The following is a 16,040-nucleotide window of genomic DNA, read 5'->3' on the forward strand; positions in this document are numbered from 1 at the left end:
TCGGGTGCCTTTGCCTATAACACTATGACTGTATAGTGACCTTGAACTTACCATCATTCCCATTTGTCCCTTTTCACCTTTTTTTCCTGGTGGTCCCATTGGTCCCCTCGGTCCAACCTTTCCTCGTGACCCGGCGGGACCAGGTATAACCTGTTCTGGCGGCTGAATAAAATAAAATGTAGTTCAAATGTTCACAAACATAGAAGAAGACTGTATCACCTGGATTACCCCATTGCATTGTGGGAAACTAAAGCACATTTATTTAGCTCTAGATGTACTATATTGGAAATGGAATCCAGTGTGACTGTAAATTGCGATCATATCATGAGACAAATTGTGGAAAATTTTTATCACAATGAAAATTTTATTCTTACAAATTTTTATTAAGAATGGTCATAGCTAACACAGGAATCCTTAAACTTTGTTAAATTGCAATTGAATGTTTTATTTGAGGAATAAAAACTTTTATGAACTTCAGCCCATTTTTTTACCCAAATTAATCGCCAGAATAGAGTTTAACATTGTCATTTAACAAAGTCATTGTCACTATGACAACAAGCCTAATTTTTATTTGCTATTTTTCATTTATTTGATTAACTTTACTATAGCACTTTTAACAATTTTTTAATGTCAGTTTTATTATTTATTATTTATCCATTCTTAAAGCGGAAGGGTTGTCACCTGCGCACACGCGGGAATTGAGTTCCAAGCGACGATAACAACACATGCTGAAAACGCAAAGACTCATGGGTAGATACTTGTTTGTAAACAATGACACGCTATGGCCATCTGACGCATGCACAGGTGACAACTCCCCTGCTTTAGGTCATATACTCGTAAGTAGTAGAAACGTCATGGTTCACAGTCTATTAAAAAGCCACCATGCATATCATTCAACATTTGAATAAACTAACAATGTTTTTACATGCGCTGTATGCATCACATGGAACCCACATATCGAACATGATCTGCGGCAACAACTGTGACGATTTGCAATTAAGCTTAAAAAGCGTAAAATACAGAGTAACATAAACTGAGATGAAACAGCGTTGTTGAACCCACAGCTTTTTCTCTTTATTAACAGTGCATGCATGGTATATAATTACAAATGACATTTATATTGTTATCGTTTTAAAACAATTTTTGGCAATTTTATTACTCATAATAATTACTGTTGCCCACATTTCATTTTGCATTTATCATTTAGCGTAATATATGAAGAATTGATTTAGGCGAATAGGCAAGATATTATCATTATAGCAAGAAATTAGAATAGCATGCTTATATGGTAGTATACATGATGAAGAACCCACACATCTATCAAATCTACGCCCAATGGCATCAATCACTTTAATATATTCAACTGTTTGAATAGAAATGAGCAAGATTCCATTTTGCAAGCAAGGACACTAACAAAAAATAATCTCAGATAAACAGTTCTTTCACAGACTCATTTGTAATTTTGTCTTGCAATATCGTGCCTCATTTCACAATTCACAGGACTTCAATAGAATCTTCATCCGATATCACACCAGTTGCATACCCTTGTTTATAACATAAATCCTTGTTAATAGCAATATATTTACATCAAAAAAATACATGCATATATATAAATTGCATGACAAAAATACAGCCTAGCAATGAGATACACCCTATTCCTTCCCACTCTGTCCATCACTTAGGGATGATTGGTATGACAGCAAAATGATAATGATAAAAAGTTCCAGATATATACTTGGAACATTGTATGATACAGACAGTGCATGAAAATGATGGTGGGTACTGTAAAAGGATTAATTATTCACTGGGTTTTAATTTTGCTTATTTCGCTGACTGGAAAATGCGCTAAATTAAAACCCAATGAATATGTAAAATTTAGCATAGAACACATTATCTAAATGATAAAACTATGAATTTAAAACCCACTGAATATGCCTGAAATGGTAAATCAGCGAAATTTAAACCTAGTAAAAATTAGTCATTTTACAGTAGTATACAAAAAATTATATGGGATGGAGACCTATATTCTTGAAAATATAGAAATGATTGCGTAAATATGAATGTGAACTTAGCTATATACACAGAAAGGAGAGTGACAATACACAGAAGAAATTAAAGAACAAGATGAAGAAAATTGGAAAGAAGAAAACAATGAACAAGTTAATTATGCAGTCGAGATCGATGAGATGCACGTGTGTTAGGTTTTTACCTTACGAGTGTCATCAGTGCGAAGAAAAAAGACTAAGTCTTTTAAGTAAACAGCTTGGCTATAGAGTAAAGGACGGTTCCACTAAAGAAGACAAGATACAAAGTGCAATATGTAGAAAGAACAAGTAACACAAGAACTGATGGTTTGATTATTAATGGTGATAAACAGATGAACATGCACACACATATTGTAGGAGTTTGTATTACATGTATTAAGCATAGTAATACAAACTGCCTAACTTGCAGTGCATCCATTGGCTCGACCATGCAGTAATCCTCCCTTCTCTTAAAAGTCTAACTGTGTGACCCCAAAATATCAGAAGCCAAAAAACCCCACATTTAAAAATTTGTTAAATTATCTATTTTTATAATCTGTTTATGAAATGACAACATTTATTTAAATTAATATTTTTTATGGACTGGATATGGCTTCTCTGGTTGTATGACAATAACACTTGACTTTGACTCTGCGCTTTTCTGGAAATCTATAAAAGGAAATTGTTTGACCATATATGGTAAATAAATTGCATATATGGTCAAACAGGATAATAAAGTGCTTAACACAACGTATATGGAAAACATGTTAATGTGGAAAGAGTGTCATTCAGGAACAACATACATGTAGTTTGAAAGAACATTTCAATTAGAGAATTGAAGATATCACCACGAAATGAACAAATCTAAGAGAAGTCCACCTGAGGCACCTATATGTATAATATCAAAATAATTGGTTTTTAACTAAATCGAGAATATCACTTCTTATCAAACACAAGACATGAGTGTCACAGTCCCCGTTATTTAATTATAAAATACTCATGTTAAAATAATACATGGAACATCTGCAATTGAATTAATATGTGATTTCCCTTAATTTGAGAACTGACAACTTTCATTGACCCAGGGCCAAAATCTCAGAGTACTTGTGTACTCTGAGTGCAACCAAACTATGTCTCATACATGCTCAAGAAACTGCATTCATAAATATGAGTAAACCTTGATGTACCTTTAATAACAACTTGACTCCTTTGTTAATTCAGGTCTTTGTATATTACCAGGACCTGGGTTTGTTTCATTGTCACCACTATAATTCCTATCAAAATGTAGCCCTGACACACCTCTACATTTTCCACTGAGATTGGTAATGGTACGACCCATCTGTCACTCATTCAGATCAAGGTCATAACATCTAGCATTAACCCTAGCATTACAATCTAAGCTAATTATTTATTCTGAGCATGCTCAGTTGTTCTCTCAGTGTTGTTGAGAGAGGTAATTTTGGATGAAAATGATGAAAAAGACCCACTAAGGATTTTTAGATCTGGAAAAAAAAATTATGTCCATATTCAGCAGAGACTTATTCATCAACCTGCCAAGTTTCATCAATATCTGCTGCAGAATTTCTGAGAAAATGTTAGATACGTCACAGACGGAAAATTGAAATAAGAATTAATAGTCCACCTTTCAGGTTGCGCCTGAAACGGGGACTAAAGAAAAAAATATTCATCAAAATTAGAGAATTGAAGATATCATAACGAAATGAACAAATCCAAGAGAGGTCTGCCCAAGGAACATATACACCAAGTATGAGGGCAATAAGAATTGCATTTTTCAAGAAGAAGTCGAAAAAGTTGACACAGATGATGATGGACAATCACTCATATGATAAGCTCCACTCGACAAAGTCGACAGCGGAGCTAAAAATATATTGAATTTATAAGTGAAGAAATAATGCTACTATATTTGCTCATATTTAAATATGCAAATGACAGAGGTATTCAATAATTGTTATTTCTCATAGAGCGAATACAGTATTTGTACAGAGAGCAATTCATTGCCGCTACACCATAAACAAAGATTTAGAACTTACAGGATAAATCTCCTCCATGTCATCTAGTAAGTTTTCAACAAACTCAGGATCGTACATATCTAACATGTACTGGACAAAATCTGCTGGTAACCACGGAAATTTCCTCAGCAAATAAGGCTGTAATTATACAATGTATAGGAATGTGGTGTTATTATGATACAGGACTTCATTATACGGAACAAACTATAGTGAACAAGTCATTGAAAATGACACAGTCCCCGTTAAATTTTTGAAAGTTCTCTTTGTGCTCGTCATATTAAAGCGGAGGGGTTGTCGCGAGCGTGTCCTTGAAACTTGAGTTCCAAGTGGCGTATACAACAGATTGTTTATTTACATCAAAACACGTGTTTCGTGTCATAGTAATATAGCCAAAAATAAAAACAGCCGTTATTCAGCCATCTTTGATCTGATTAAGAAACACACTGATATGTATGATGTATGTGCCAAATACGAATGAAAATGGTACATAAATTGTGGAAATATAGTAGTAAGGCCAAAAAGTCAGATGGCTGTCAATCAGCCATCCTTGACCAGATTTTGAAACAAATTGTCATGGACATGCATCCTAACATGTATAAAGTACAAGTATGTGCCAAATTTGAATGAAAACTGACAGAGAACGTCTTAGATACCGCATAAAAAAACAAAACAAGATGCCTGCCAGTCGACCATCTTTGATCCAATTGCGAAATAACATCGTCATGAACATGTATCCTAACATGTATAATCTATGTACCAAGTTTGAATGAAAACTGACAAAGCATGTCCAAAATACAACATTTTCAAAAAAACAAGATGGCTGCCAGTCGGCCATTTTGAATTGAATCGCTAAACCACTGCATGTGCATACATTGTATGTCCCACATAAAGTACTAGGCACATGTAAAGAATGAACGGAATTGGTCCAAGGGATTCTGAGATATGACTCCGGACGGACGGACGCACGGACGCACAGACGGACGGAGACCGAATTATAAGTCCCCGTTTTTGGACTTCGTCCGAATGGGGACTAATGAATGCACAAAATAAATGTTGTACAAGTTGTCAATGCCAGGATACATTTAAACAGTTGCCAATTAATTACCAATCACTGATGCCACGACATTTCTTTTACCAATCTCCAATGTAAGAACGTTTTTCATCAGTAGATGCCAAAACATTTTCCACCAATCCCTGATACCAGGACATTTTCCACCAATCACTGATGCCAGGACATTTGCCACCAATCCCTGATACCAGGACATTTTCCACCAATCACTGATGCCAGGACATTTTCCACCAATCCCTGATACCAGGACATTTTTCACCAATCCCTGATGCCAGAACATTTTCCATGAATCCCTGATACTACGACATGTTCTACCAATCACTGATGCCAGGACATTTTCCACCAATCCCTGATACTACGACATTTTCCACCAATCACTGATGCCAGGACATTTTCCACCAATCACTGATGCCAGGACATTTTTCACCAATCCCTGATCACAGGACATTTTCTACCAATACCTGATGCCAGAACATTTTCCACCAATCATAAATGCCAGGACATATTCCACCAATCACTGATGCCAGGACATTTTCCACCAATCCCTGATACTACGACATTTTCCACCAATCACTGATGCCAGGACATTTTTCATTAATCACTGAAACCAGGACATTTTCCACCAATCCCTGATACCAGGATATTTTTCACCAATCCTTGATGCCAGAACATTTTCCATGAATCCCTGATACTACGACATTTTCTACCAATCACTGATGCCAGGACATTTTCCACCAATCCCTGATACTACGACATTTTCCACCAATCACTGATGCCAGGACATTTTCCACCAATCACTGATGCCAGGACATTTTTCACCAATCCCTGATCACAGGACATTTTCTACCAATACCTGATGCCAGAACATTTTCCACCAATCATAAATGCCAGGACATATTCCACCAATCACTGATGCCAGGACATTTTCCACCAATCCCTGATACTACGACATTTTCCACCAATCACTGATGCCAGGACATTTTTCAGTAATCACTGAAGCCAGGACATTTTCCACCAATCCCTGATGCCAGGACATTTTCCACCAGTCACAAATACAGGACATTTTCCACCATTACCTGATGTCAGGGCATTTTCCACTAATCCCTGATACCATGACATTTACCATCAATCACTGATGCCAGGACATTTTCTACCAATCCCTGATGCCAAGACATTTTCCACCAATCCCTGATGCCAGAACATTTTCTACCAATCACTGATGCCTTTCCACCAATCCCTGATACCATGATATTTTCTACCAATACCTGATGCCAGGACATTTTCTACCAATACCTGATGCCAGGACATTTTCTACCAATACCTGATACCAGGACATTTTCTACCAATACCTGATGCCTTTCCACCAGTCCCTGATACCATGACATATTCCACCAATCACTGATGCCAGGACATTTTCTACCAATCCCAGATACCAGAACATTTTCCACTAATCCCTGATACCGGGACATTTTCCACCAATCCCTGATACCAGGACATTTTCCACCAATCCCTGATACCATGACATATTCCACCAATCACTAATGCCAGGACATTTTCCACCAATCCCTGATGAAAGAACATTTTCTACCAATACTTGATACCAGGACATTTTCTACCAATACCTGACGCCTTTCCACCAATCCCTGATACCATGACATATTCCACCAATCACTGATGCCAGGACATTTTCTACCAATCCCTGATACCAGAACATTTTCCACTAATCCCTGATACCGGGACATTTTCCACCAATCACTGATACCAGGACATTTTCCACCAATCGCTGATGCCAGGACATTTTCCACCAATCCCTGATACCATGACATTTTCCACCAATCCCTGATGCCAGGACATTTTCCACCAATCCCTGATACCATGACATATTCCACCAATCACTAATGCCAGGACATTTTCCACCAATCCCTGATGAAAGAACATTTTCTACCAATCAATGATACCAGGACATTTTCTACCAATACCTGATGCCAGGAAATTTTCCACCAATCCCTGATACCATGACATATTCCACCAATCACTGATGCCAGGACATTTTCTACCAATACCTGATGCCAGGACATTTTCCGCCAATCCCTGATACCATGACATATTCCACCAATCATTGATGCCAGGACATTTTCCACCAATCCCTGATGCCAGAACATTTTCTACCAATCAATTATGTGAGGACATTTCCACCAATCCCTGATGCCAGGACATTTTCTATCAATACCTGATGCCAGGACATTTTCCACCAATCCCTGATACCATGACATATTCCACCAATCACTGATGCCAGGGTATTTTTCACCAATCCCTGATGCCAGAACATTTTCCACCAATCACTGATGCCAGAACATTTTTCACCAATCCCTGATGCCAGAACATTTTCTACCAATACCTGATGCCAGGACATATTCCACCAATCCCTGATATCACATCATTTTCCACCAATCACTGATGCCAGAACATTTTTCACCAATCCCTGATGCCAGAACATTTTCCACCAATCACTGATGCCAGAACATTTTTCACCAATCCCTGATGCCAGAACATTTTCCACCAATCCCTGATACCATGACATATTCCACCAATCACTGATGCCAGGACATTTTCCACTAATCACTGATGCCAGGACATTTTCCACCAATCAATTATGTGAGGACATTTCCACCAATCCCTGATGCCAGGACATTTTCTATCAATACCTGATGCCAGGACATTTTCCACCAATCCCTGATACCATGACATATTCCACCAATCACTGATGCCAGGATATTTTTCACCAATCCCTGATGCCAGAACATTTTCCACCAATCACTGATGCCAGGACATTTTCCACTAATCCCTGATGCCAGGACATTTTCCACCAATCCCTGATACCATGACATATTCCACCAATCACTGATGCCAGGACATTTTCCACTAATCACTGATGCCAGGACATTTTCCACCAATCCCTGATGCCAGGACATTTTCTACCAATACCTGATGGCAGGACATTTTCCACCAATCCCTGATGCCAGGACATTTTCTACCAATACCTGATGCCAGGAAATTTTCCACCAATCCCTGATACCATGACATATTCCACCAATCACTGATGCCAGGACATTTTCTACCAATACCTGATGCCAGGACATTTTCCGCCAATCCCTGATACCATGACATATTCCACCAATCACTGATGCCAGGACATTTTCCACCAATCCCTGATGCCAGAACATTTTCTACCAATCAATTATGTGAGGACATTTCCACCAATCCCTGATGCCAGGACATTTTCTATCAATACCTGATGCCAGGACATTTTCCACCAATCCCTGATACCATGACATATTCTACCAATCACTGATGCCAGGGTACTTTTCACCAATCCCTGATGCCAGAACATTTTCCACCAATCACTGATGCCAGAACATTTTTCACCAATCCCTGATGCCAGAACATTTTCTACCAATACCTGATGCCAGGACATATTCCACCAATCCCTGATATCACATCATTTTCCACCAATCACTGATGCCAGAACATTTTTCACCAATCCCTGATGCCAGAACATTTTCCACCAATCACTGATGCCAGAACATTTTTCACCAATCCCTGATGCCAGAACATTTTCCACCAATCCCTGATACCATGACATATTCCACCAATCACTGATGCCAGGACATTTTCCACTAATCACTGATGCCAGGACATTTTCCACCAATCAATTATGTGAGGACATTTCCACCAATCCCTGATGCCAGGACATTTTCTATCAATACCTGATGCCAGGACATTTTCCACCAATCCCTGATACCATGACATATTCCACCAATCACTGATGCCAGGATATTTTTCACCAATTCCTGATGCCAGAACATTTTCCACCAATCACTGATGCCAGGACATTTTCCACTAATCCCTGATGCCAGGACATTTTCCACCAATCCCTGATACCATGACATATTCCACCAATCACTGATGCCAGGACATTTTCCACTAATCACTGATGCCAGGACATTTTCCACCAATCCCTGATGCCAGGACATTTTCTACCAATACCTGATGGCAGGACATTTTCCACCAATCCCTGATGCCAGGACATTTTCTACCAATACCTGATGCCAGGACATATTCCACCAATCCCTGATATCACATCATTTTCCACCAATCACTGATGCCAGAACATTTTTCACCAATCCCTGATGCCAGAACATTTTCCACCAATCACTGATGCCAGAACATTTTTCACCAATCCCTGATGCCAGAACATTTTCCACCAATCCCTGATACCATGACATATTCCACCAATCACTGATGCCAGGACATTTTCCACTAATCACTGATGCCAGGACATTTTCCACCAATCAATTATGTGAGGACATTTCCACCAATCCCTGATGCCAGGACATTTTCTATCAATACCTGATGCCAGGACATTTTCCACCAATCCCTGATACCATGACATATTCCACCAATCACTGATGCCAGGATATTTTTCACCAATCCCTGATGCCAGAACATTTTCCACCAATCACTGATGCCAGGACATTTTCCACTAATCCCTGATGCCAGGACATTTTCCACCAATCCCTGATACCATGACATATTCCACCAATCACTGATGCCAGGACATTTTCCACTAATCACTGATGCCAGGACATTTTCCACCAATCCCTGATGCCAGGACATTTTCTACCAATACCTGATGGCAGGACATTTTCCACCAATCCCTGATGCCAGGACATTTTCTACCAATACCTGATGCCAGGACATATTCCACCAATCCCTGATATCACATCATTTTCCACCAATCACTGATGCCAGGACATTTTTCACCAATCCCTGATGCCAGAACATTTTCCACCAATCACTGATGCCATAACATTAAAACAGGATTATTAAAACAGCAAATTATAATATAAACATAAAACATGCATATATGTTACCTTTTGAGGTGCTGGTGGGCCAATATCAATATGTTCAACTGCTGGAGGGCTTACAACCCTGGCTGCCTGAAATAAAATTATACAATCATACACTGATAACAAGCCATGCATGGCACAGTCCTCATGGTTACCATTTAAGTCCTTCAATCGGTTTGAAAATGAGATTACATACATGTGTGAGATCTGGTTCCAGACATTTAAAAATTCTCAATTTTAGTATATTTTAAAAACCATATTGGGGAAGCAGGGATCTGTTATTAGATGACAAACTTACAGCATGTGCATATGTACATGTATGCTATGATACACAAGTTGAAAGAGTCCTCTAGACATGTCTAAAATATTATGTACAGAAGTGCCTTCTTGAAAAACACAAGAAAGAAAATGCCACCTTGAAAATGACATTTTTGAATCAAAACATAAAAACATTGTGATGTACATCAATGACCATACATGTTCAACCATTGTATCAAATCCGAAAACATTAAATGTATGTCTCAAAGAACGGAAATTAAGATTATTCATAATTTTAAATTAAGTAATTTTATCACCCCCACCCACCCCCTCAAAAAAAACTTGCCAAGCACGTGTTAACTATTATGTTCTGTCACTGTACCGAGTTGGAAGCAAATCAGTCAAAGCATGTCTGAAAAATGGCACCCAGTCAAAATGCATTAGGATTGAGATTGCACCACCAAAAGAGATACCTTAAAAATAAACAGAAATATTATACATCACAGAGTGTCATAATATTAGGAAATGCAAATTCCAAATATGGTGACCTTGCCCTTTGTTATATAATATTATTCCCTTTATTATAGTTTGTTTCAATATGAATATGCATTGTCATATTTAATTTTGAAAACAAACAAATTTTGGGGTTGAAAAAACAGTGGGAAAGCAGTTTACCCAATGTCCGTGATAGATGTAAATATCTTACAAAAACATTGGTACCTAATTTGTTTAATTATTTTAAGGGACATAATTTCCAGCTTTATTCAAAGTAATTCAGATTTGTTATTATAAAAACAAATTCCTCATCTCAGAAAAAAAGTGCTGCATTTAGACATGAATAGATTCATAAACCATGCAAGATACCAGAAAATCTTAGCTGGCTTTTGCCCAGGTATTTTGTACATGTGTCTGTCAAAAATTAATGATTCACTGAGACAAATATGAACTGCTTTATTATATTCATTGTGTGACTACTGTATTATTTGAAAAGTAAAAAAAAATGCCCTCTATCATGTTGCAAGCTCTGCTCTTTAATGCAAATCAACTTGAATAGTTAGTTGGTGTCCAGTGGAGAAAGAAGTCAACAGTACTTTTGCCTCCTGAGAATCTATATCTTCAAACACTGCAATCTTTGTTATAAAAGTGCGTTTTTAAATTATTATTATAAAAGCTCTATTATTCTGTTCTAATAGCTGAAACAAATTCCTGTGAATTTTCATTTGTCGAATGAGCTGTTTGTCAAATACAGAATACCTATTTTTGAGTACAATTTTATTTTCAAAATGTGGATGCAACGTTTTGCTTTTTATGTATTTTTTATGTACTGTTTTTGATTTGATAACTTTGGACTAAACAGATTTTCTATTAGCTTCAGATCTTGATCAAAGTTTGGCACCCAATTCATAGGAGGGCTTTTCTTGTTTTCTGTAAAGATTTTAGGTTTGCAAATGTGTATCAGACTGCGCAAAAACTCAGTCCGTGAGTTGGTTTTGAAACCCAGTCTAGTATTCCCATGGGATTTGGGAGATACATTACCAACGATATTATTGCAAGATAAATGATTTGTTTCATTGAACACAGACAGTGTTCAATCAGTGACCTTTGAATGTGTATCACCAGTGATCAGTCAAGTAGAATATTTTATCAGATTTTCTCAATTTTTGCATGATATTTTTATACAGGACATTTGTCGTTCATACTCAGGGAAGACTTTATACTGATGAATAAGGTGACCAAGCTTGATAAAGTTTGGAATAGAATTAGTAAAATTACTGAGGGATTTTTTTATACTAATGAATAAGGTGACCAAGTTTGATAAAGTTTGGAATAGAATTAGTAAAGTTATTGTGCACACAATAACGATTATTAACGACGACGATGGCAACAATGACACCTTCGGACAAAAATTTTCCCCTTAATATACCTCTCTCTTCCATCTTTGATGTTACGGGCAAGGTAATAAAAACAAACATGGCTGCTACCAGGGTTTGACCGGATTCCACACAAAGAAGTTTGCTAATTCTGTTCTAAACTTTTCCGATTTCGGACCTCCCACGATGTATACTTGGAAGGCAAAGATGTATAATAATAAGGTTATTATTTCGGATACCTCAAAGTATGCACTCAGACAGTACGCCCTCGCATCGACCTCCGCTGCGCATCAGTCAATACTTCCGCTAAACTGTATCCTTGTAATAACCTCATATTATTTTGACTAATATGACAGAAATTGTTCGTACCTCATATCTTGGAATGTCATTGTAGGAGACACATTCAAAATTTCTTAAACAGTTTTCTGACGCAGCTAAAGACCCTTCAACAATGTAAACATCTTGAATAGAACCCTGCATAGACATAAATAAAAATGCATTTATTAAATCCGTATATTTCTCGATAAACTTTAAAGGAGAGCTGAAAAATATGAATACCTGAAAGTAGCATTTATTAACACATTGATTCAGTGAGTTATGAACTCAAATGTAATTTCTTACATAATTTTCAGTAAAATAAAATAAGACAATTTCCACTAATTACTGATGACAGGACATTTTTCACCAATCCCTGATGCCAGAACATCAATGTAATTTCTTACATTATTTTCAGTCAAATAAAATATTCTCTATTTCATAATATTCTATAAATGTTTTTAGAACAATGGAGTAAACATACTGAAAATGGAATGAAAATACATTTTTATTTGGTAAGCAATTAAGCTACATATACCATTCACAGAACAAATGTCATACCGATGTAAATTTATTTGTAGGCAGAACAAAAGAACAAGCAGCCTGTCGGCTGAGATAGCTCCGCTGTTAGCAATGCACATTTCAATGAAAGAACTGAAAATATTCATTAAAATCAAAGAAAGCTTAGAAAGAACTCCCGTGTGCTGAGAGTTTTGGAGACACATTAAAAATTAATTCAAAATTACTTATACTTGAGATATTGATGGAATAGCTGAAAACTAATTATGCAAATAAGGTAACTAATATGAACAGATTTAAGTGTAAAACTAAAGGTCTGCACAATGTACCAAGTTTCATTGAAATGTGATTAGAACCAAAAAAATATTAATTATTATGCTAATTAGAAAATTAATATGAACAGATTTTAACCCAAAATTAATCAGGCTGTCTATTGTCCTAGAGCATTTATGTACCAAGTTTTATTCAAATGCGATGATCAATACTTGAGATATCAGTATTAATTAATTATGTTAATTAGGTGATTAAGAAGCATAAATATTTACCAAAAACTAATATGGTGCATAGTCTGAGGTTCATTGAAATGTGATAGGTACTCTTTAAAAGTTTCATTGAAATCCAATGAGTTTTTAGACATCAGTGCAACAGCCATAGAACAGCAAAAAATTAACTAATTATGCAAATTAGGTAATTAATAGGCACAATTATTTATCCCAAAATTAATCAGGTCTCTGCATGGTCCTAGAAAAAATGTCGCAAGTCTCATTGAAATGTGATGATTAGTACTTGAGATATCAGGTGAAAAGCTGAAAATTAACTAATTATGCTAATAAGGTGATTAATATGCACAAATATTTACCCAAAAACTAATTAGGTCTCTGCACAGTCCTCAAGTAACTATGTACCAAGTTTCATTGAAACGTGATCATTACTACTCGAAATATCAAAAGCTGAAAATTAATTAATTATGCAAATTAGGTAATTAATATGTACTGATATTACCCTAAAAACTATCAGGTCTGTGCAGTGTCATATGACACCTATGTACCAAGTTTTATTGAAATGTTATGATTAGTACTTGAGATATCAGTGGAAAAACCGAAAATTGATTAATCAATATGTAAATTAGGTAATTAATAATATTTAATAACAGATTTTTACCCAAAACTAATCAAATCTGCGCATTAGTTCAGAACATCCATGTGCTAAGTTTCATTGAAATCCAATGAGTGGTTCTTCAAAAATCAGTGGAACAGTCATAGAACAGCTTAAAATCAGTTAATTATCATGCAAATTAGGTAATTAATATTCATAGATTTTTACCCAAAACTAATCAAATCTGCGCACTAGTTCAGAGCATCCATGTGCCAAATTTCATCTAAATCCAATTAATGGTTCTTCAGATATCAGTGGAACAGTCTTGAAACAGATAAAAATCAGCTAATTATCATGCAAATTAGGTAATTAATATTCATAATTTTTTACCAAAACCTAATCAACTCTGCGCATTATCCCAGAGTATCTATTTACCAAGTTTCACCAAAATTTGATTAATGGTTCTTGAGATAACAGTGGAACAAAAAAAGTGACATACATACATACATACATACATACAGACATACAGACATACAGACAGGGTAACTGCAAAGACTCCCTTTTGTGCTTCGCACACGGGAGTCAATTAGATAATTGAAGATATCATCACGAAATGAACAAATCTGAGAGAGGTCTACCTGAGGTACCTACATGTATATGTATAGTATCAAAGCAATCAGACTTGCGATTTTTAACAAGGCAAAAATATCACTTTTTACCAAAAAAGACAAAAATAATTATTAAAATTAGAGAATTAAAGATATCATCACGAAATGAACAAATCTGAGAAAGGTCCACATGTAGTACCTATAGATGTAATATCAAAGCAATTGGATGTACGGTTTTTAACAAGAAGTTGAAAATATCACTTTTTACCAAAAATGACAAAAATATTCACCAAAATTAGAGAATTGAAGATATCATCACGAAATGAACAAATCTGAGAAAGGTCCACATGTAGTACCTATAGATGTAATATCAAAGCAATTGGATGTACGGTTTTTAACAAGAAGTTGAAAATATCACTTTTTAACAAAAATTACAAAAATATTCACCAAAATTAGAGAATTAAAGATATCATCACGAAATGAACAAATCTGAGAGACGTCCACATGTAGTACCTACATTGTATATATGTAATATCAAAGCAATCGGACTTATGGTTTTTAACAAGAGGTTGAAAATATCACTTTTTACCAAAAATGACAAAAATATTCACCAAAATTAGAGAATTAAAGATATCATCACGAAATGAACAAATCTGAGAAAGGTCCACATGTAGTACCTATAGATGTAATATCAAAGCAATGGGATGTACGGTTTTTAACAAGAAGTTGAAAATATCACTTTTTACCAAAAATGACAAAAATATTCACCAAAATTAGAGAATTGAAGATATCATCACGAAATGAACAACTCTGAGAAAGGTCCACATGTAGTACCTATAGATGTAATATCAAAGCAATTGGATGTACGGTTTTTAACAAGAAGTTGAAAATATCACTTTTTACCAAAAATGACAAAAATATTCACCAAAATTAGAGAATTGAAGATATCATCACGAAATGAACAAATATAAGAGAGGTCTACCCAAGGTACATATACACCAAGTATCAAAGCATTCAGACTTGTAGTTTTCAAGAAGAAGTCGAAAAAGTAAAACATTGACACGGACGCCGACGGACAGCAGACGGCGACAGACAACCACTCATATGATACGGTAAGCTCTGCTTGACAAAGTTGACAGCGGAGCTAAAAATGATGAAACTGGAGTTTTAAGTAGTGAATATGTTGCTAACAGCAGCAACACTAGCTGAAGTTCAAGGTCATGACCTTGCAATGTATATCAGAAATATAGACAATGTGAGAATCAAGTCAAAAAGAACTCTTCAAAAAAACTACCAATATATTACATGCACTGAGCAAGCATATGGTAAAACGATAAATTG

General features: G+C 36.1%; 1 protein-coding gene across 2 annotated transcripts in view; it reads right to left on the minus strand.

Annotated features, from left to right (window-relative positions):
• Positions 1-16,040, minus strand: part of LOC144362499 (uncharacterized) — a 64,674-nt gene that overhangs the window by 18,782 nt on the left and 29,852 nt on the right. For both annotated transcript variants that reach the window (XM_085492570.1, XM_085492571.1), the window contains exons 5-9: positions 12,532-12,636; positions 10,058-10,123; positions 4,076-4,192; positions 2,210-2,290; positions 52-162 (exon numbers count right to left, since the gene is read on the minus strand). In XM_085492570.1, coding sequence (XP_085348696.1) covers positions 52-162; positions 2,210-2,290; positions 4,076-4,192; positions 10,058-10,123; positions 12,532-12,636 — 480 coding nt within the window. The remainder of the gene's footprint in view (positions 1-51; positions 163-2,209; positions 2,291-4,075; positions 4,193-10,057; positions 10,124-12,531; positions 12,637-16,040) is intronic.

This window comes from Saccoglossus kowalevskii, chromosome 17, assembly GCF_978046115.1.
Source record: "Saccoglossus kowalevskii chromosome 17, keSacKowa6.1, whole genome shotgun sequence".
Taxonomy (NCBI): domain Eukaryota; kingdom Metazoa; phylum Hemichordata; class Enteropneusta; family Harrimaniidae; genus Saccoglossus; species Saccoglossus kowalevskii.